This window comes from Telmatherina bonti (genome assembly GCF_933228915.1).
Source record: "Telmatherina bonti genome assembly, chromosome: 22".
In the NCBI taxonomy this organism is placed as follows: domain Eukaryota; kingdom Metazoa; phylum Chordata; class Actinopteri; order Atheriniformes; family Telmatherinidae; genus Telmatherina; species Telmatherina bonti.
Window position 1 is genome coordinate 3,088,771 of NC_136631.1, and position 22,291 is coordinate 3,111,061.

The window sequence follows — 22,291 nt, forward strand, 5'->3', positions numbered from 1 at the left end:
CCTCCTCCTCCTCGTCTTCCTCCTCCTCGTCGTCTTCTTCCTTCTCGTCTTCTACCTCGTCGTCTTCTTCCCCGTCGTCTTCTTCCTCCTCGTCTTCTTCCCCGTCGTCTTCTTCCTCCTCGTCTTCTTTCCCGTCGTCTTCTTCCTCCTCGTCTTCTTCCCCTTCGTCTTCTTCCTCCTCGTCGTCTCCCTCGTCGTCTCCCTCGTCGTCTTCCCCGTCGTCTTCTTCCCCGTCGTCTTCTTCCCCGTCGTCTTCCTCCCCGTCTTCTTCCTCCCCGTCGTCTTCCTCCCCGTCTTCTTCCTCCCCGTCTTCTTCCTCCTCCTCGTCGTCTTCCTCCTCCTCGTCGTCTTCCTCCTCCTCGTCGTCTTCCTCCTCCTCGTCTTCTTCCTTCTCGTCTTCTTCCTTCTCGTCTTCTTCCCCGTCGTCTTCTTCCCCGTCGTCTTCTTCCTCGTCGTCTTCTTCACCGTCGTCTTCTTCCCCGTCGTCTTCTTCCCCGTCGTCTTCTTCCTCCTCATCTTCTTCCCCGTCGTCTTCTTCCCCGTCGTCTTCTTCCCCGTCGTCTTCTTCCCCGTCGTCTTCTTCCCCGTCGTCTTCTTCCTCCTCGTCTTCTTCCCCTTCGTCGTCTTCCTCCTCGTCTTCTTCCCCATCGTCTTCTTCCCCTTCGTCTTCTTCCTCCTTGTCGTCGTCTTCCTCCTCGTCGTCGTCTTCCTCCTCGTCGTCGTCTTCCTCCTCGTCGTCGTCGTCTTCCTCCCCGTCGTCGTCTTCCTCCCCGTCGTCTTCTTCCTCGTCGTCTTCTTCCTCGTCGTCTTCTTCCCCGTCGTCGTCTTCCTCCTCGTCGTCGTCTTCCTCCTCGTCGTCGTCTTCCTCCTCGTCGTCTTCTTCCTCGTCGTCTTCTTCCTCGTCGTCTTCTTCCCCGTCGTCGTCTTCCTCCTTGTCGTCGTCTTCTTCCTCGTCGTCTTCTTCCTCGTCGTCTTCTTCCCCGTCGTCGTCTTCCTCCTCGTCGTCGTCGTCTTCCTCCCCGTCGTCGTCTTCCTCCCCGTCGTCGTCTTCCTCCTCGTCGTCGTCGTCTTCCTCCCCGTCGTCGTCTTCCTCCCCGTCGTCTTCTTCCTCCCCGTCGTCTTCTTCCTCGTCGTCTTCTTCCTCGTCGTCTTCTTCCCCGTCGTCGTCTTCCTCCTCGTCGTCGTCTTCCTCCTCGTCGTCGTCTTCCTCCTCGTCGTCGTCTTCCTCCTCGTCGTCGTCGTCTTCCTCCCCGTCGTCGTCTTCCTCCCCGTCGTCTTCTTCCTCGTCGTCTTCTTCCTCGTCGTCTTCTTCCCCGTCGTCGTCTTCCTCCTCGTCGTCGTCTTCCTCCTCGTCGTCTTCCTCCTCGTCGTCGTCTTCCTCCTCGTCGTCTTCTTCCTCGTCGTCTTCTTCCTCGTCGTCTTCTTCCTCGTCGTCTTCTTCCTCGTCGTCTTCTTCCCCGTCGTCGTCTTCCTCCTCGTCGTCGTCTTCCTCCTCGTCGTCGTCTTCCTCCTCGTCGTCTTCCTCCTCGTCGTCGTCTTCCTCCTCGTCGTCGTCTTCCTCCTCGTCGTCGTCTTCTTCCCCGTCGTCTTCTTCCTCGTCGTCTTCTTCCCCGTCGTCGTCTTCCTCCTCGTCGTCTTCTTCCTCCTCCTCGTCTTCTTCTTCCTCCTCCTCGTCTTCTTCCTCCTCCTCCTCGTCTTCTTCCTCCTCCTCCTCGTCTTCCTCCTCCTCCTCGTCTTCTTCCTTCTCGTCTTCTACCTCGTCGTCTTCTTCCCCGTCGTCTTCTTCCTCCTCGTCTTCTTCCCCGTCGTCTTCTTCCTCGTCGTCTTCTTCCTCCTCGTCTTCTTCCCCGTCGTCTTCTTCCCCGTCGTCTTCTTCCCCGTCGTCTTCTTCTTCCTCGTCGTCTTCTTCCCCGTCGTCTTCTTCCTCCTCGTCTTCTTCTTCCCCGTCGTCTTCTTCCTCCTCGTCTTCTTTCCCGTCGTCTTCTTCCTCCTCGTCTTCTTCCCCTTCGTCTTCTTCCTCCTCGTCGTCTCCCTCGTCGTCTCCCTCGTCGTCTTCCCCGTCGTCTTCTTCCCCGTCGTCTTCCTCCCCGTCTTCTTCCTCCCCGTCGTCTTCCTCCCCGTCTTCTTCCTCCTCCTCGTCGTCTTCCTCCTCCTCGTCGTCTTCCTCCTCCTCGTCGTCTTCCTCCTCCTCGTCGTCTTCTTCCTTCTCGTCTTCTTCCCCGTCGTCTTCTTCCCCGTCGTCTTCTTCCCCGTCGTCTTCTTCCCCGTCGTCTTCTTCCTCGTCGTCTTCTTCCCCGTCGTCTTCTTCCCCGTCGTCTTCTTCCCCGTCGTCTTTTTCCTCCTCGTCTTCTTCCCCGTCGTCTTCTTCCTCGTCGTCTTCTTCCCCGTCGTCTTCTTCCCCGTCGTCTTCTTCCCCGTCGTCTTCTTCCTCCTCGTCTTCTTCCCCTTCGTCTTCTTCCCCTTCGTCTTCTTCCCCATCGTCTTCTTCCCCTTCGTCTTCTTCCTCCTTGTCGTCGTCTTCCTCCTCGTCGTCGTCTTCCTCCTCGTCGTCGTCTTCCTCCTCGTCGTCTTCTTCCTCCTCGTCTTCTTCCCCTTCGTCGTCTTCCTCCTCGTCTTCTTCCCCATCGTCTTCTTCCCCTTCGTCTTCTTCCTCCTGGTCGTCGTCTTCCTCCTCGTCGTCGTCTTCCTCCTCGTCGTCGTCTTCCTCCTCGTCGTCGTCGTCTTCCTCCCCGTCGTCGTCTTCCTCCCCGTCGTCTTCTTCCTCGTCGTCTTCTTCCTCGTCGTCGTCTTCCCCGTCGTCGTCTTCCTCCTCGTCGTCGTCTTCCTCCTCGTCGTCGTCTTCTTCCCCGTCGTCTTCTTCCTCGTCGTCTTCTTCCCCGTCGTCGTCTTCCTCCTCGTCGTCGTCTTCCTCCTCGTCGTCGTCTTCCTCCTCGTCGTCGTCTTCCTCCTCGTCGTCTTCTTCCCCGTCGTCTTCTTCCTCCTCGTCGTCTTCTTCCTCCTCGTCGTCTTCTTCCTCCTCGTCGTCTTCCTCCTCGTCGTCTTCTTCCCCGTCGTCTTCTTCCTCCTCGTCGTCTTCTTCCCCGTCGTCTTCTTCCCCGTCGTCTTCTTCCTCCTCGTCTTCTTCCTCCTCGTTGTCTTCTTCCCCGTCGTCTTCTTCCCCGTCGTCTTCTTCCCCGTCGTCTTCTTCCTCCTCGTTGTCTTCTTCCCCGTCGTCTTCTTCCCCGTCGTCTTCTTCCCCGTCGTCTTCTTCCCCGTCGTCTTCTTCCTCCTCGTCGTCTTCCTCCCCGTCGTCTTCTTCCCCGTCGTCTTCTTCCCCGTCGTCTTCTTCCCCGTCGTCTTCTTCCTCGTCGTCTTCTTCCCCGTCGTCTTCTTCCCCGTCGTCTTCTTCACCGTCGTCTTCTTCCCCGTCGTCTTCTTCCCCGTCGTCTTCTTCCCCGTCGTCTTCTTCCCCGTCGTCTTCTTCACCGTCGTCTTCTTCACCGTCGTCTTCTTCCCCGTCGTCTTCTTCACCGTCGTCTTCTTCCCCGTCGTCTTCTTCACCGTCGTCTTCTTCCCCGTCGTCTTCTTCCTCCTCGTCTTCTTCCCCGTCGTCTTCTTCCTCCTCGTCTTCCTCCCCGTCGTCTTCCTCCCCGTCGTCTTCTTCCCCGTCGTCTTCTTCCCCGTCGTCTTCTTCCCCGTCGTCTTCTTCCTCGTCGTCTTCTTCCTCGTCGTCTTCTTCCCCGTCGTCTTCTTCCCCGTCGTCTTCTTCCCCGTCGTCTTCTTCCCCGTCGTCTTCTTCCCCGTCGTCTTCTTCACCGTCGTCTTCTTCCCCGTCGTCTTCTTCCTCCTCGTCTTCTTCCCCTTCGTCTTCTTCCTCCTCGTCTTCTTCCCCATCGTCTTCTTCCCCTTCGTCTTCTTCCCCGTCGTCGTCTTCCTCCTCGTCGTCGTCTTCCTCCTCGTCGTCGTCTTCCTCCTCGTCGTCGTCTTCCTCCTCGTCGTCGTCGTCGTCTTCCTCCCCGTCGTTGTCTTCCTCCCCGTCGTTGTCTTCCTCCCCGTCGTTGTCTTCCTCCCCGTCGTCTTCCTCCCCGTCGTCGTCTTCCTCGTCGTCTTCTTCCTCGTCGTCTTCTTCCCCGTCGTCTTCTTCCTCGTCGTCTTCTTCCCCGTCGTCGTCTTCCTCCTCGTCGTCGTCTTCCTCCTCGTCGTCGTCTTCCTCCTCGTCGTCGTCTTCCTCCTCGTCGTCGTCTTCCTCCTCGTCGTCGTCTTCCTCCTCGTCGTCGTCGTCTTCCTCCTCGTCGTCGTCGTCTTCCTCGTCGTCGTCGTCTTCCTCGTCGTCGTCGTCGTCTTCCTCCTCCCCGTCGTTGTCTTCCTCCCCGTCGTTGTCTTCCTCCCCGTCGTTGTCTTCTTCCCCGTCGTCTTCTTCCTCGTCGTCTTCTTCCCCGTCGTCTTCTTCCCCGTCGTCTTCTTCCCCGTCGTCTTCTTCCCCGTCGTCTTCTTCCTCCTCGTCTTCTTCCCCGTCGTCTTTTTCCTCCTCGTCTTCTTCCCCGTCGTCTTCTTCCTCGTCGTCTTCTTCCCCGTCGTCTTCTTCCCCGTCGTCTTCTTCCCCGTCGTCTTCTTCCTCCTCGTCTTCTTCCCCTTCGTCTTCTTCCCCATCGTCTTCTTCCCCTTCGTCTTCTTCCTCCTTGTCGTCGTCTTCCTCCTCGTCGTCGTCTTCCTCCTCGTCGTCGTCTTCCTCCTCGTCGTCGTCTTCCTCCTCGTCGTCTTCTTCCTCCTCGTCTTCTTCCCCTTCGTCGTCTTCCTCCTCGTCTTCTTCCCCATCGTCTTCTTCCTCCTCGTCTTCTTCCCCATCGTCTTCTTCCCCTTCGTCTTCTTCCTCCTTGTCGTCGTCTTCCTCCTCGTCGTCTTCTTCCTCCTCGTCGTCTTCCTCCTCGTCGTCGTCTTCCTCCTCGTCGTCGTCTTCCTCCCCGTCGTCGTCTTCCTCCCCGTCGTCTTCTTCCTCGTCGTCTTCTTCCTCGTCGTCTTCTTCCCCGTCGTCGTCTTCCTCCTCGTCGTCGTCTTCCTCCTCGTCGTCGTCTTCCTCCTCGTCGTCGTCTTCTTCCCCGTCGTCTTCTTCCTCGTCGTCTTCTTCCCCGTCGTCGTCTTCCTCCTCGTCGTCGTCTTCCTCCTCGTCGTCGTCTTCCTCCTCGTCGTCGTCTTCCCCGTCGTCTTCTTCCTCCTCGTCGTCTTCCTCCCCGTCGTCTTCTTCCTCCTCGTCGTCTTCCTCCCCGTCGTCGTCTTCCTCCCCGTCGTCTTCTTCCTCGTCGTCTTCTTCCTCGTCGTCTTCTTCCCCGTCGTCGTCTTCCTCCTCGTCGTCGTCTTCCTCCTCGTCGTCGTCTTCCTCCTCGTCGTCGTCTTCTTCCCCGTCGTCTTCTTCCTCGTCGTCTTCTTCCCCGTCGTCGTCTTCCTCCTCGTCGTCGTCTTCCTCCTCGTCGTCGTCTTCCTCCTCGTCGTCTTCTTCCCCGTCGTCTTCTTCCTCCTCGTCGTCTTCTTCCTCCTCGTCGTCTTCCTCCTCGTCGTCTTCTTCCCCGTCGTCTTCTTCCTCCTCGTCGTCTTCTTCCCCGTCGTCTTCTTCCCCGTCGTCTTCTTCCTCCTCGTCTTCTTCCTCCTCGTTGTCTTCTTCCCCGTCGTCTTCTTCCCCGTCGTCTTCTTCCCCGTCGTCTTCTTCCTCCTCGTTGTCTTCTTCCCCGTCGTCTTCTTCCCCGTCGTCTTCTTCCCCGTCGTCTTCTTCCCCGTCGTCTTCTTCCCCGTCGTCTTCTTCCTCCTCGTCGTCTTCCTCCCCGTCGTCTTCTTCCCCGTCGTCTTCTTCCCCGTCGTCTTCTTCCCCGTCGTCTTCTTCCTCGTCGTCTTCTTCCCCGTCGTCTTCTTCCCCGTCGTCTTCTTCACCGTCGTCTTCTTCACCGTCGTCTTCTTCCCCGTCGTCTTCTTCCCCGTCGTCTTCTTCCCCGTCGTCTTCTTCCCCGTCGTCTTCTTCCCCGTCGTCTTCTTCCCCGTCGTCTTCTTCACCGTCGTCTTCTTCCCCGTCGTCTTCTTCCTCCTCGTCTTCTTCACCGTCGTCTTCTTCCCCGTCGTCTTCTTCCCCGTCGTCTTCTTCCCCGTCGTCTTCTTCACCGTCGTCTTCTTCCCCGTCGTCTTCTTCCTCCTCGTCTTCTTCCCCGTCGTCTTCTTCCTCCTCGTCTTCCTCCCCGTCGTCTTCCTCCCCGTCGTCTTCTTCCCCGTCGTCTTCTTCCCCGTCGTCTTCTTCCTCGTCGTCTTCTTCCTCGTCGTCTTCTTCCTCGTCGTCTTCTTCCCCGTCGTCTTCTTCCCCGTCGTCTTCTTCCTCGTCGTCTTCTTCCCCGTCGTCTTCTTCCCCGTCGTCTTCTTCCCCGTCGTCTTCTTCCCCGTCGTCTTCTTCCCCGTCGTCTTCTTCCTCCTCGTCGTCTTCCTCCCCGTCGTCTTCTTCCCCGTCGTCTTCTTCCCCGTCGTCTTCTTCCCCGTCGTCTTCTTCCTCGTCGTCTTCTTCCCCGTCGTCTTCTTCCCCGTCGTCTTCTTCACCGTCGTCTTCTTCACCGTCGTCTTCTTCCCCGTCGTCTTCTTCCCCGTCGTCTTCTTCCCCGTCGTCTTCTTCCCCGTCGTCTTCTTCCCCGTCGTCTTCTTCACCGTCGTCTTCTTCCCCGTCGTCTTCTTCCTCCTCGTCTTCTTCACCGTCGTCTTCTTCCCCGTCGTCTTCTTCCCCGTCGTCTTCTTCCCCGTCGTCTTCTTCACCGTCGTCTTCTTCCCCGTCGTCTTCTTCCTCCTCGTCTTCTTCCCCGTCGTCTTCTTCCTCCTCGTCTTCCTCCCCGTCGTCTTCCTCCCCGTCGTCTTCTTCCCCGTCGTCTTCTTCCCCGTCGTCTTCTTCCTCGTCGTCTTCTTCCTCGTCGTCTTCTTCCTCGTCGTCTTCTTCCCCGTCGTCTTCTTCCCCGTCGTCTTCTTCCTCGTCGTCTTCTTCCCCGTCGTCTTCTTCCCCGTCGTCTTCTTCCCCGTCGTCTTCTTCACCGTCGTCTTCTTCCCCGTCGTCTTCTTCCTCCTCGTCTTCTTCCCCGTCGTCTTCTTCCCCGTCGTCTTCTTCCCCTTCGTCTTCTTCCCCGTCGTCGTCTTCCTCCTCGTCGTCGTCTTCCTCCTCGTCGTCGTCGTCGTCTTCCTCCCCGTCGTTGTCTTCCTCCCCGTCGTCGTCTTCCTCCCCGTCGTCGTCTTCTTCCCCGTCGTCTTCCTCCCCGTCGTCGTCTTCCTCGTCGTCTTCTTCCTCGTCGTCTTCTTCCCCGTCGTCTTCTTCCTCGTCGTCTTCTTCCCCGTCGTCGTCTTCCTCCTTGTCGTCGTCTTCCTCCTCGTCGTCGTCTTCCTCCTCGTCGTCGTCTTCCTCCTCGTCGTCGTCGTCTTCCTCCTCGTCGTCGTCGTCTTCCTCCTCCTCGTCGTCGTCTTCCTCCTCGTCGTCGTCTTCCTCCTCGTCGTCGTCGTCTTCCTCCTCGTCGTCGTCGTCTTCCTCCTCGTCGTCGTCGTCTTCCTCGTCGTCGTCGTCTTCTTCCCCGTCGTCTTCTTCCCCGTCGTCTTCTTCCTCCTCGTCGTCTTCTTCCCCGTCGTCTTCTTCCCCGTCGTCTTCTTCCTCCTCGTTGTCTTCTTCCCCGTCTTCTTCCTCCTCGTCTTCTTCCCCGTCGTCTTCTTCCCCGTCGTCTTCTTCCCCCTCGTCTTCTTCCCCGTCGTCTTCTTCCCCGTCGTCTTCTTCCTCCTCGTCTTCTTCCCCGTCGTCTTCTTCCCCGTCGTCTTCTTCCCCCTCGTCTTCTTCCCCGTCGTCTTCTTCCCCGTCGTCTTCTTCCCCGTCGTCTTCTTCCTCGTCGTCGTCTCCGTCTTTGTCTTCCTCGTCGTGTTTCCGCACAAACATTAAAAACATGAACGTCACGTCTACGGTGCTGAGGCTACGGGACTGTCGCCCATGATGATGATGATGGTGATGAGGAGGATGATGATGAGGAGGAGGAGGAGGAGGATGATGGTGATGATGATGACGAGGAGTAACAAGCTGTAGTGGGTTGTGTGTCAGGTGGGCGGTGTCCTCCGTGATGACCCGTCAGAACCAGATCCCCACCGAGGACGGCAGCCGGGTCACGTTGGCCCTCATCCCACTGTGGGACATGTGCAACCACACCAACGGCCTGGTAACGTCTGCAGCACACACACACACACACACTCCGTGTTTTCATCCCCAACATGAAGATTTTGGTGATTTCATTCCTTCCTTCATGTTTTCTCTTCTCCATGAAAAAGCAAAAACTACAGAAAATACACTGAAACTGTTACAAAGATGGAGATAATTCCTTCATTACAAACTTTGTGACATTTTTCTGTTTTATATAATAAAGCTACGGTGTAACTTCTTTGGCTCTATATCATTAGCATAAATCGTATTTTACTAAATCACAACCTCATCTGAATGAAAGCAGCTCAGAGTGACGTATTCATACATGCAGGAGGTGGAGCGGGTGGAGCGTTGACCAGATGGAGGCACGTCACTAACAGGGCAGGTTGTCCATAAGATTTCAATATTTATTTTTATTATAGGATTTAGTTAAATTAGAAATAATGAAACTTTACTCATGTTAAGAATCATCTCTTCAGAAAAAAAATATATTTATAAATAAATATAAATAAATAATAAATTTATAAGGAAATTAAAGTAAAATAAAAATTATTTTAAAAGTTGAATAACTTTTAACACAATAAATGATATGAATAATTATGACTTGACAGAAAAGTAAAAGGTTTTCTACATTCAGATTCTATAAATGCAGCAATTAGACTCAGAAACGTTCTTTTCTTTTTATTGGGCTTTTGTGAATTGTTTTATTTTTCTTACCTGCTGGATGTACCTGTTACCTCCACCTGACTGTTGGTGATGATTGGTCCGCTCCTCAGATCAGCTGACCCTTAACTGACCAACCAGAAGCCAATAAATACTCGACAACAGCTGCCTGAGATCTGCGGTAAACTCACCATTCTCTTCATCCCCTTCACCTGCTGCCTGCTCCCACACATCAGCCAATCACATGGCAGCGTCTCACAGAAGCTTTAAAGATGTCCAGTCGGGATAATGGGTTGGGGTCTGTGCACCAACGTGGAAACCGTGACACACAGCTTGGTCTGACTGTTGTTATGGTGACATGTCAGGAAGCCGAACCCTGGATGGGACTCCAGGTTTGGTGTTTTCCCTGTTTCATTGCTTCAACGAGTAAAAACTGTTTACCGTGCAGATTACTACCGGCTACAACCTGGAGGACGACCGCTGCGAGTGCGTTGCTCTGCAGGATTACAAGCAGAATGAACAGGTGAGGACGCACTGAGCACGCTCAAACACGAGCAGCCGGTTTTTACACAGCACTCCTCTTTCTGCAGATCTACATCTTCTACGGCACGAGATCCAACGCAGAGTTCGTCATCCACAACGGCTTCTTCTTCCCAGACAACGCCCACGACAGAGTAAAGATCAAGCTGGGCGTCAGCAAGAGCGAACGGCTGTACGCCATGAAGGCGGAGGTTCTGGCCCGAGCCGGCATCCCAGCGTGAGTTTCCGTCCTCCACCTTCGTAGGTCTGAGCTGTAGTTTGTCTCCCAACGTTCCACGTTGCAACCAGCTAGACCCCATGATGTTCCCCCGCCCCGCCGCGCCCAGCAGTTTCATCACCAAAAAGCTTCATCGTTTCATCATTAGCTCCTCATTTCATGCAACATGCTGCGTTTCTAATCACACGCTTTAATCTTTTGGTGATGACAGAGTAAATCTCAGCAGTGGAATTAAGTGAAACAATCAGAACTGTTAAAGTGACACATTCGCTCCCAGATTGTGTTCAGAGGCACCAGGTTTTATGTCTGGTCTCTTATCAGCAGCCACTGGTCTTTAATGCAGCCTTTTTAGCCTGGAGTCAGCTCTCCTGAGGAGGAGGAGCAGGAGGAGAACAACACATCTATCCATCAGAACAAACATGTTAAACAGAGAAAACCGGGACTAAATGATAGTTCCTCCATAAAAACAGGTTGAAGTTTTCATCCAATCAGCTTGTTACAGTTTATCATATATTATTATTAAGTTGTACAAGTTAGATAGTGCAGTTAGCGAGTTGAAATAAACGAGTTGTACAATAATAATTTGCAGTTTGTGCTGCCGCATGGACGGACGGATGGATGGACAGATGGTTGGGCTGATACATGGATGGATGGATGGGTGGATGGGTTGATACATGGCTGGATGGGTGGGTTGATGGATGGGTGGGTGGGTTGATACATGGCTGGATGGGTGGGTGTGTGGGTGGGTGGATGGGTTGATACATGGCTGGATGGATGGGTGGGTGGGTTGATACATGGCTGAAAGGACGGACGGATGGATGGATGGGTTGATACATGGCTGGATAGATGGATGGATGGGTGGGTTGATACATGACTGGATGGATGGATGGGTGGGTTGATACATGGCTGGATGGATGGATGGGTGGGTTGATACATGGCTGAAAGGACGGACGGATGGATGGATGGGTTGATACATGGCTGGATAGATGGATGGATGGGTGGGTTGATACATGACTGGATGGATGGATGGGTGGGTTGATACATGGCTGGATGGATGATGGATGGATGGGTGGTTGATACATGGCTGGATGGATGGGTGGATGGATGGGTTGATACATGGCTGGATGGATGGGTGGATAGGATGGATGGATGGGTAGGTTGATACATGGCTGGATGGATGGGTGGTTGATACTGCTGGATGATGGTGGGTGGTGGTTGATACATGGCTGGATAGATGGATGGATGGTTGATACATGATGGGATGGATGGATGGGTGGGTTGATACATGGCTAGATGGATGGATGGATGGGTTGATACATGGCTGGATAGATGGATGGGTGGGTGGATAGATGGATGGATGGGTTGATACATGGCTGGATAGATGGATGGGTGGGTGGATAGATGGATGGATGGGTTGATACATGGCTGGATAGATGGATGGGTGGATACATGGCTGGATAGATGGATGGGTGGATACATGGCTGGATAGATGGATGGATGGGTTGATACGATGGCTAGATGGATGGGTGAATGGATTGATGGATGGGTTGATACATGGCTAGATGGATGGGTGAATGGATTGATGGATGGGGTTGATACATGGCTAGATGGATGGGTGAATGGATTGATGGATGGGTTGATACATGGCTAGATGGATGGGTGAATGGATTGATGGATGGGTTGATACATGGCTGGATAGATTGTTGGATGGGTTGATACATGACTGGATAGATTGTTGGATGGGTTGATACATGACTGGATAGATGGATGGATGGGTTGATACATGGCTGGATGGATGGATGGGTGGGTGGGTTGATACATGGCTGGATAGATGGATGGATGGATGTTGTGGATTGATGGATGGATGGGTGGATAGATGGATGGATGGATGGGTTGATACATGGCTGGATAGATGGATGGGTTGATACATGGCTGGATAGATGGATGGATGGATGGATGGATGGATGGATGGATGGGTGGATAGATGATGGATGGATGGATGGATGGATGGGTGGATAGATGATGGATGGATGGGTGGATAGATGATGGATGGATGGGTGGATACATGGCTAGATAGATGGATGGATACATGGCTAGATAGATGGATGGATGGGTTGATACATGGCTGGATGGATGGTTGAATGGATGGATGGATGGGTTGATACATGGCTGGATAGATGGATGGATGGATGTGTGGGTGGATAGATGGATGGATGGGTTGATACATGGATGGATGGATGGGTGGATACATGTCTGGATATATGGATGGATGGGTTGATACATGGCTGGATGGATGGGTGAATGGATGGATGGATGGGTTGATACATGGCTGGATGGATGGCTGGATGGCTGGATAGATGGATGGATGGGTGGATAGATGGATGGATGGATGGATGGGTGGATAGATGGATGGATGGGTGGATAGATGGATGGGTGGGTGGATTGATACATGGCTGGATAGATGGATGGATGGGTTGATACATGACTGGATAGATGGATGGATGGGTTGATGGATGGATGGGTTGATACATGGCTGGATGGATGGATGGATGGGTGGATAGATAGATGGATGGATGGGTGGATAGATAGATGGATGGATGGGTGGATAGATGGATGGGTGGGTTGATGGATGGATGGGTTGATACATGGCTGAATGGACGGACAGACTGTTTTTAGGGAACATTGCGTAACACTTTCTGGCCCAGGTGTGTCTGCATTTGTAGCTGTGTTATTGATGTTATGACTTCAGCTAATATCTGACACATTTTCATAAACGAAGAAATGCTTGTAGATATGACGGGTAAGTCAGTAGGGGGCGTGTGATGCACACTGCCAAACAACGCCATTTGTACTCACCTGATGGTTGTCCCGAGGACCAGCGACACACCTGCGGTACTGGTTAGCAGCCACTTTCCAGTTACCGTTGGTGGATTATTAGGGGTGCACGCCTCGTTGTCTTGCTGTTAATACTGTGACTAAGCTGCTGGACGAGTACTTACCGTGTGTTTCCAGGTCCGCTGGTAGTTTGTGAAAACCGAGGCGACACTCCGGCCGCATATGTCACAATGCGGCAGTGATGTCACTGTCACATGGCGCACTGACAAGCTGCATTGTGTTATTGATCATGTTCGTCTGTGTGACGTTGATTATACTAATGTTGGGGTGTTCAAGTGTTTATGGGATGTTTGCTACGGAGAACAAATGGTGTTGAAGAAAAACCGTATTATCGGCGACAACTGGGAAGTTTCCTGCTTGGGGCGGAGCTTGATGTTTGTAAGGAGCTCATATCTGATCTGACAGGGTGGACAGTTGGAATGGGAATTGTGAAGCTGGGGAACTATTGGTGAGATATTGTACATATGGTCAATATTGTACATACTGGGACGGCTCACGGTATGTATTGCTGCACTTTGTAGGATTTGGAAATAAACCAGGTCAACGGAGACATGACTGCACCATCATTAAAGTACGGCGACCAGTAATGGTCAAGTAGCACCAGTGGACATTAGGACGCATTTTCCCTGCAGTCGCAGGAGGAGCCGTTTTACCGTCACGTGACCGGAGATCCAGAACGGATCTGATATCATCTCATCATGATGCTGTCAGTCAAGACCAGTACTAGCTTTGGTATCTATACTATCAATATTCGATCAATTGGCCAAGCAAGAACCAGTGAAAAGGCTCCTCCAGTCCTCCACTGTGGTGCCTGTTGAAAGTAGGGCTGGGCGATTAATAGATTTAATCGATTAATTCGAATTTGCTGTTTATGAAGATTTATTTTTATGAAAATCTGGATTTTTTTTTTTGGTCTGCCAGCACTTTTGGGCTTCCGTACCAGCTAGAAACAAACAAGTGCCCCCTCCCATTTTGTTGCAAAATATAAATGATATCTGTACATTTCGACAAACAACACTTTGTATTTGTGGGTGTTTCCATTGAACAATGTTTAGCACATGACCATCAAGTTTTGTAATTGCGGTTAATGCAACGTGGGCACGTTTTAGGGTTTTCTACTTGCTGCGGAGAATTCAGATTTTTCTAAGCTTTTCTGCCTCACTTTCTTGTTAAAACTCTGAAATTCACTGTTTATTCCACACCGCGCCGTCTTAACCGGGAATTACCTGGTCACGACCCCAACGTCACGACCCCCACGTCACGACCCCCACGTCACGACCCCCACGTCACGACCCCACGTCACGACCCCCACGTCACGACCCCCACGTCACGACCCCCACGTCACGACCCCCACGTCACGACCCCACGTCCCGACCCCACGTCCCGACCCCCACGTCACGTCCCCCACGTCACGACCCCCACGTCACGTCCCCCACGTCACGACCCCCACGTCACGACCCCCACGTCACGTCCCCCACGTCACGTCCCCCACGTCACGTCCCCCACGTCACGTCTCTCCCCACGTCCCGACCCCACGTCACGTCCCCCATGTCACGTCCCCACGTCACGACCCCACGTCACGTCCCCCACGTCACGTCCCCCACGTCACGTCTCTCCCCACGTCCCGACCCCCACGTCACGACCCCCACGTCACGTCCCCCACGTCACGTCCCCCACGTCACGTCCCCCACGTCACGTCCCCCACGTCACGTCTCTCCCCACGTCCCGACCCCACGTCACGTCCCCCATGTCACGACCCCAACGTCACGACCCCACGTCCCGACCCCACGTCCCGACCCCACGTCACGACCCCACGTCCCGACCCCACGTCCCGACCCCACGTCCCGACCCCCACGTCACGACCCCCACGTCACGACCCCCACGTCACGACCCCACGTCACGACCCCACGTCACGACCCCACGTCACGACCCCCACGTCACGACCCCCACGTCACGACCCCCACGTCACGACCCCACGTCACGACCCCCACGTCACGACCCCCACGTCACGACCCCCACGTCACGTCTCTCCCCACGTCCCGACCCCACGTCACGACCCCCACGTCACGTCTCTCCCCACGTCCCGACCCCCACGTCACGTCTCTCCCCACGTCCCGACCCCACGTCACGTCCTCCCCTCGTCACGTCCTCCCCTCGTCACGTCCTCCCCTCATCACGTCCTCCCCTCATCACGTCCTCCCCTCGTCACATCCTCCCCTCGTCACGTCCTCCCCTCGTCACGTCCTCCCCTCGTCACGTCCTCCCCTCGTCACGTCCTCCCCTCGTCACGTCCTCCCCTCGTCACGTCCTCCCCTCGTCACGTCCTCCCCTCGTCACATCCTCCCCTCGTCACGTCCTCCCCTCGTCACGTCCTCCCCTCATCACATCCCTCCCCACCTCACGTCCCTCCCCATGTTACTCCCCCCCCGTCAGGCCTGGGGACACGTAAAACCAAAAAGTGCTTCCGTTACCCTTTTGACATAAATTTCTATATCAAAATGTCAGAACAACCTCCTGAGATCGTAAAAGATCGTAAAAGCTTTAACAATATTTGAGACTTTTTTTTAGACGTAGGCGTTTCCATTAGTGGGTTTTTATGGCGATATTTAGTTTTTACGAAGTTCTACTTGTCATGGAAACACAGGGTTTCCAGTGTGGGAGGGGGCACATGCCACCGCGGTCAGATGCAGTCGACAGACTCGTCTTTTTGCCAAAAATGTTTCAATTTAACAAAAAACAGCGAGAATGTAATAATACATGTATGTTAGAAATATAGCTTTAATTAACATTCAGGGATTTTTTAAAAATAGTATTTTGTATCAAAGAGGTAAATTTTCTCTAAACACATGATAAGTGTAAAGAAACATTCATTTTTATTTCCTCATTGCCAATGTGGGAAATTGTTTTGGTTATTCGATGTCAAATGAAAGGAATCACTATTTTTCTTCCAAGAGGAGGCTTTTTTTTTTTTTATTAATTATTAGTTTATTTTAGATTAAAGTTACACAGGTGAAGTGAGGCGTATTATTAAATGTACTATCAAAAGTAAAAAACTATCTCACAGTGGAAACACACGAAGTACAAACATGTTGTTTCTTATAATGTTTACAGCGGCAGCGCCTGCATCTCTTTTTATAATCCTGTTTAACAACTTGTTTAGCTGCACTTAAAATTTAGGTAAACTGCTCGGCTGACTGCAATAAAAGCTTTGTTGAAAAAGAATTTTTGACGTTTGTAATTATTATTTTCTGTAAAGTACGGAGAAAAAACTTTAGAATTAAAAAATTTTAAAATTAGAAATTGGATTTGGTTTAAAAAAAAAAAAAATCGGAGATTTTATTTTTCGGTCATATCGCCCAGCCCTAGATGAAAGTGGGCGGACCTTTCCATAAACCAGGTGATTCCAACTAGGTTTTTACATATCTATGCTTATTAATATCTATTTCTGAAATTCATTCCTTATTTTGTTTTTTGACTGAACGTGCTGAATGTGTCAAAGCTTTGTCTGTCGTCCATCCTCTGTTTTCCTTCCAGCTCCTGCGTCTTCGCTCTGCACTGCAACGAACCTCCCATCTCGGCCCAGCTCCTGGCCTTCCTCAGGGTCTTCTGCATGACCGAAGGTACGAGACACGAGCCATGCAGCCACATATTCTGGTGTCTTCCGACATCCTCGCTGCTTCCTCTCCCAGAGGAGCGGTGGAAGAAGAGGACGACACCTGTCCATCCTCAGTTAATTGACAAAGGCAGGCCAGCAGATGTGTGGTAGCAGCAATCCTCAGCGGGGTTTACAATATTCATTGACATGTGTGCAGAAAGGCTGCGATGTCACAGCAGGCCACATTCTCCCCACTTCCAGGATCCTGCCTGATACACTCTTCACATTTATGCTGCATGTTCATTTTTAAAACAGTCCTGGTGTCTGCAGAGACGTGTATCCTCTCCACACACACACACACACACACACACACACACACACACACACACACACACACACACACACACACACACACACAAACGTGTGTGTGTCAACATCTCTGAACAGACGTGTCATGGCAGAAAGGTGCACCGCACTTGTCTTTCCTCCTCCTCCGTAACTGAGCCACGTTCCAGTCCGGGTTCCAGAACCAGACATGGTTCTGACTCCTTTTCAGCTCAATCCAGCTTTATGTTTCCATCTTCTGCCGCTTATCCGGGGTCGGGTCGCGGGGGCAGCAGCCTAAGTAGGAATACCCAGACTTCCCTCTCCCCAGCTATATTTGCCAACTCTGTGGGGGGGATCCCGAGGCGTTCCCAGGCCAGCCGAGAGATATAATCCCTCCAGCGTGTCCTGGGTCTTCCCCGGGGTCTCCTCCCAGAGGGACGTGTCTGGAACACCTCACCAGGGAGGTCCAGGAGGCATCCTGACCAGATGCCCTGAGCCACCTCAACTGCAGAGCAGCGGCTCTACTCTGATCTCCTCCAGGATGACCGAGCTCCTCACCCTATCTCTAAGGGAGAGCCCGGCCACCCTGCGGAGGAAACTCATTTCAGCCGCCTGTATACGAGATCTCCTTCTTTCGGTCACGACCCACAGCTCATGACCATAGGTGAGGGTAGGAACGTAGATCGACTGGTAAATCCAGAGCTTCGCCTTCTGGCTCAGCTCCTTCTTCACCACGACAGACCGCAATGTGAGCTGGGCGGCAGCAAGGGGCGGGGACCCTGGCGGTCCGATCCCCGGCTGCAGAAGCTGGCTCTAGGGACGTGGAACGTCACCTCTCTGGTGGGGAAGGAGCCTGAGCTTGTGCGCGAGGTTGAGCGGTTCCGGCTAGATATAGTTGGACTCACCTCGACGCATGGCTTGGGCTCTGGAACCAGAACCCTCGAGAGGGGCTGGACCTTCTTCCACTCTGGAGTTGCTCATGGTGAGAGGCGCCGAGCAGGTGTGGGCATTCTCATCAGCCCCCAGCTTGGTGCCTGCTCGTTGGGGTTTACCCCGGTGGATGAAAGGGTAGTTTCCCTCCGCCTCCGGGTGGGGGGACGGGTCCTGACTGTTGTCTGTGCTTATGCACCGAACAGCAGTTCAGAGTACCCACCCTTTCTGGAGTCCTTGGAGGGAGTGCTGGAGGGGGCTCCTTCTGGGGACTCCATTGTTCTGCTGGGGGACTTCAATGCTCACGTGGGCAATGACAGTGAGACCTGGAGGGGAGTGATTGGGAGGCATGGTCCCCCCCCTCTGAACCCAAATGGTGTTTTGTTATTGGACTTCTTGTTGTCTTAGCGCTAGCTGCTGATGTGAGAGCCAGTTGTCTGAGGTTCTGCTGAGATCCTACGGAGCATCAGAATGATTCGGTTCATGGTGCATCACCTCTATCATGGTGATTAATCATGGACCTTGTGGGGGGTTTTACTGTTAGCGTTGCTATAGCAACATGGTAACATTATGGAAGGACAGATGTATCTCTCAACTTCTCTATCTATATTCTAACATTGTTATTGATCATATTGATGATTTCAGAGGAGCTGAAGGACTACCTGCTTGGAGAGCACGCCATTAATAAGGTCTTCACTCTGGGCAACGCAGAGTTTCCCGTCAGCTGGGAGAATGAGATTAAGCTGTGGACTTTCCTGGAGACTAGAGCTGCTCTGCTGCTCAAGACCTACAAAACCACCTCCGAGGTGGGCCAGAGTTCGCTTGTTATGGTTTGTGACCACGTTTGATAACTGACTGATGAACTTCCATCTTCCTCTTCCAGGAGGATCGCTCCATGCTGGAGAAACCGGATTTGTCTCTTCACTCCCGTTTGGCCATCCGGCTCCGCTTGGCAGAGAAGCAGATCCTGGAAAAGGCGTCAGCTAGCGGTCGAGCTAAACATATGCACTTCCAGAAGAAGCTGGAGGAAGGTGCCTCGTTGCCGCACTTTGAGGAAAGCGACATCGCTCTGCTGGAAAACAACGATGCAAAGCTTCCCATCATCCTGCGCAAGCTGGAGGAGGTGGAGGAGGGTGGGCTAGAGGAAGACCTCCTAAATGGGGAGGTAGGAGCAGATTCTAACGGACAGACAACTTTGGCTGAAGTGGCCGATGGAACTGAAGACGATCCCAAGGAGAAGAGAGAATAACCGACCGATATTTATTTATTTTCTGTCTCTCAAACATCTCAGAAATCTGTCGGCCGTGTTCCTCAGCGTGGCTTTGTGTAGTTGTCTGCTGCTGAACGCTCTGCAAGGAGAGGGAATAGAAAGTTTAACATCCTGGCAGGTCGGTGGCGAGCCCGCCACCGAGCCCGCCACCGAGCCCGCCACCGAGCCCGCCACCGGGCCCGCCACCGAGCCCGCCACCGGGCCCGCCACCGAGCCCGCCACCGGGCCCGCCACCGAGCCCGCCACCGACCTGCCACCGAGCCCGCCACCGACCTGCCACCGAGCCCGCCACCGAGCCCGCCACCGACCTGCCACCGACCTGCCACCGAGCCCGCCACCGACCTGCCACCGACCTGCCACCGACCTGCCACCGACCTGCCACCGACCTGCCACCGAGCCCGCCACCGAGCCCGCCACCGAGCCCGCCACCGAGCCCGCCACCGACCTGCCACCGAGCCCGCCACCGACCTGCCACCGAGCCCGCCACCGACCTGCCACCGAGCCCGCCACCGACCTGCCACCGACCTGCCACCGAGCCCGCCACCGACCTGCCACCGAGCCCGCCACCGACCTGCCACCGAGCCCGCCACCGACCTGCCACCGACCTGCCACCGAGCCCGCCACCGAGCCCGCCACCGACCTGCCACCGACCTGCCACCGAGCCCGCCACCGACCTGCCACCGAGCCCGCCACCGAGCCCGCCACCGAGCCCGCCACCGAGCCCGCCACCGACCTGCCACCGACCTGCCACCGACCTGCCACCGAGCCCGCCACCGACCTGCCACCGACCTGCCACCGACCTCGCCACCGACCTGCCACCGACCTCGCCACCGACCTGCCACCGACCTGCCACCGACCTGCCACCGAGCCTGCCACCGACCTGCCACCGACCTGCCACCGAGCCCGCCACCGAGCCCGCCACCGAGCCCGCCACCGACCTGCCACCGAGCCCGCCACCGACCTGCCACCGAGCCCGCCACCGACCTGCCACCGACCTGCCACCGAGCCCGCCACCGAGCCCGCCACCGACCTGCCACCGACCTGCCACCGAGCCCGCCACCGACCTGCCACCGAGCCCGCCACCGAGCCCGCCACCGAGCCCGCCACCGAGCCCGCCACCGACCTGCCACCGACCTGCCACCGACCTGCCACCGAGCCCGCCACCGACCTGCCACCGACCTGCCACCGACCTCGCCACCGACCTGCCACCGACCTCGCCACCGACCTGCCACCGACCTGCCACCGACCTGCCACCGAGCCTGCCACCGACCTGCCACCGACCTGCCACCGAGCCCGCCACCGACCTGCCACCGAGCCCGCCACCGACCTGCCACCGACCTCGCCACCGACCTCGCCACCGACCTGCCACCGAGCCCGCCACCGAGCCCGCCACCGAGCCCGCCACCGACCTGCCACCGACCTGCCACCGAGCCCGCCACCGAGCCCGCCACCGAGCCCGCCACCGAGCCCGCCACCGAGCCCGCCACCGACCTGCCACCGAGCCCGCCACCGAGCCCGCCGATGCCGCGCCGTAGAAGTCTTGAGTGAAAATGTTTCTACCATCCTACAGCAGTCGCTCGTCTTCACCTGCTTCTTTCCTGTTGACAATCATCCTCTGGTGCTCGGAGAGGGTTGATGCTCCGTCTGACCCGGTCTGTCCCAATCGGACGCCGTCCAACCCGGTCGGACTTCGTTAGACCCCGTCGGACCCGGTCTGTCCCGGTCTGTCCTGGTCTGACTCGGTCTGACTCGGTCTGTCCCGGTCTGACTCGGTCTGACTCGGTCTGACTCGGTCGGACCCGGTCTGTCCCGGTCTGTCCTGGTCTGACTCGGTCGGACCCGGTCTGACTCGGTCGGACCCGGTCTGTCTCGGTCTGACTCGGTCTGACTCGGTCGGACCCGGTCTGACTCGGTCTGACTCGGTCTGTCCCGGTCTGACTCGGTCTGACTCGGTCTGTCCCGGTCTGACTCGGTCTGACTCGGTCTGTCCCGGTCTGACTCGGTCTGACTCGGTCTGACTCGGTCTGTCCTGGTCTGACTCGGTCTGACTCGGTCTGTCCCGGTCTGACTCGGTCTGACTCGGTCTGACTCGGTCTGACTCTGTCTGTCCCGGTCTGACTCGGTCTGACTCGGTCTGACTCGGTCTGACTCGGTCTGACTCTGTCTGTCCCGGTCTGACTCGGTCTGACTCGGTCTGACTCGGTCGGACCCGGTCTGTCTCGGTCTGACTCGGTCTGACTCGGTCGGACCCGGTCTGACTCGGTCGGACCCGGTCTGTCTCGGTCGGACCCGGTCTGTCTCGGTCTGACTCGGTCTGACTCGGTCGGACCCGGTCTGTCTCTGTCGGACCCGGTCTGTCTCGGTCGGACCCGGTCTGTCCCGGTCGGACCCGGTCTGTCCCGGTCGGACCCGGTCTGTCTCTGTCGGACCTGGTCTGTCTCTGTCGGACCTGGTCTGTCTCGGTCGGACCCGGTCTGTCTCGGTCGGACCCGGTCTGTCCCGGTCGGACCCGGTCTGTCTCTGTCGGACCTGGTCTGTCTCTGTCGGACCTGGTCTGTCTCTGTCGGACCCGGTCTGTCTCGGTCGGACCCGGTCTGTCTCGGTCGGACCCGGTCTGTCTCGGTCGGACCCCGTCTGTCTCGGTCGGACCCGGTCTGTCTCGGTCGGACCCCGTCTGTCTCGGTCGGACCCGGTCTGTCTCGGTCGGACCCGGTCTGTCCCGGTCGGACTCGGTCTGTCCCCTGTCGGACCCGGTCTGTCTCGGTCGGACCCGGTCTGTCTCGGTCGGACCCGGTCTGTCTCGGTCGGACCCGGTCTGTCTCGGTCGGACCCGGTCTGTCCCGGTCGGACTCGGTCTGTCCCCTGTCGGACCCGGTCTGTCTCGGTCGGACCCGGTCTGTCTCGGTCGGACCCGGTCTGTCTCGGTCGGACCCGGTCGGACCCGGTCTGTCTCGGTCGGACCCGGTCTGTCCCGGTCGGACCCGGTCTGTCTCGGTCGGACCCCGTCTGTCCCGGTCGGACCCGGTCTGTCTCGGTCGGACCCCGTCTGTCTCGGTCGGACCTGGTCTGTCTCGGTCGGACCTGGTCTGTCTCTGTCGGACCTGGTCTGTCCCGGTCGGACCCGGTCTGTCTCGGTCGGACCCGGTCTGTCTCGGTCGGACCCGGTCGGACCCGGTCTGTCTCGGTCGGACCCGGTCTGTCCCGGTCGGACCCGGTCTGTCTCGGTCGGACCCCATCTGTCTCTGTCGGACCCGGTCTGTCCCGGTCGGACCCGGTCTGTCTCGGTCGGACCCGGTCTGTCTCGGTCGGACCCGGTCTGTCTCGGTCGGGCCCCGTCTGTCTCGGTCGGACCCCGTCTGTCTCGGTCGGACCTGGTCTGTCTCTGTCGGACCTGGTCTGTCCCGGTCGGACCCGGTCTGTCTCGGTCGGACCCGGTCTGTCTCGGTCGGACCCGGTCGGACCCGGTCTGTCTCGGTCGGACCCGGTCTGTCCCGGTCGGACCCGGTCTGTCTCGGTCGGACCCCGTCTGTCTCTGTCGGACCCGGTCTGTCTCGGTCGGACCCGGTCTGTCTCTGTCGGACCCGGTCTGTCCCGGTCGGACCCGGTCTGTCTCTGTCGGACCCGGTCTGTCCCGGTCGGACCCGGTCTGTCTCGGTCGGACCCGGTCTGTCTCGGTCGGACCCCGTCTGTCTC

At 56.1% G+C, this 22,291-nt stretch overlaps 1 protein-coding gene across 3 annotated transcripts in view; it reads left to right on the forward strand.

Annotated features, from left to right (window-relative positions):
- The window catches only part of setd3 (SET domain containing 3, actin histidine methyltransferase), a 72,862-nt gene extending 53,986 nt beyond the window's left edge, over window positions 1–18,876 (forward strand). For 2 of the 3 annotated variants that reach the window (XM_079262549.1, XM_079262550.1), the window contains exons 8-13: window positions 8,066–8,180; window positions 9,273–9,347; window positions 9,415–9,581; window positions 16,011–16,096; window positions 17,974–18,134; window positions 18,212–18,876. In XM_079262549.1, the coding sequence (XP_079118675.1) occupies window positions 8,066–8,180; window positions 9,273–9,347; window positions 9,415–9,581; window positions 16,011–16,096; window positions 17,974–18,134; window positions 18,212–18,577 (970 nt within the window). In that variant the 3' untranslated portion in view covers window positions 18,578–18,876. The remainder of the gene's footprint in view (window positions 1–8,065; window positions 8,181–9,272; window positions 9,348–9,414; window positions 9,582–16,010; window positions 16,097–17,973; window positions 18,135–18,211) is intronic. The other variant, XM_079262551.1, reaches the window with a different exon arrangement.
- The last annotated feature ends 3,415 nt before the right edge of the window (window positions 18,877–22,291 follow it).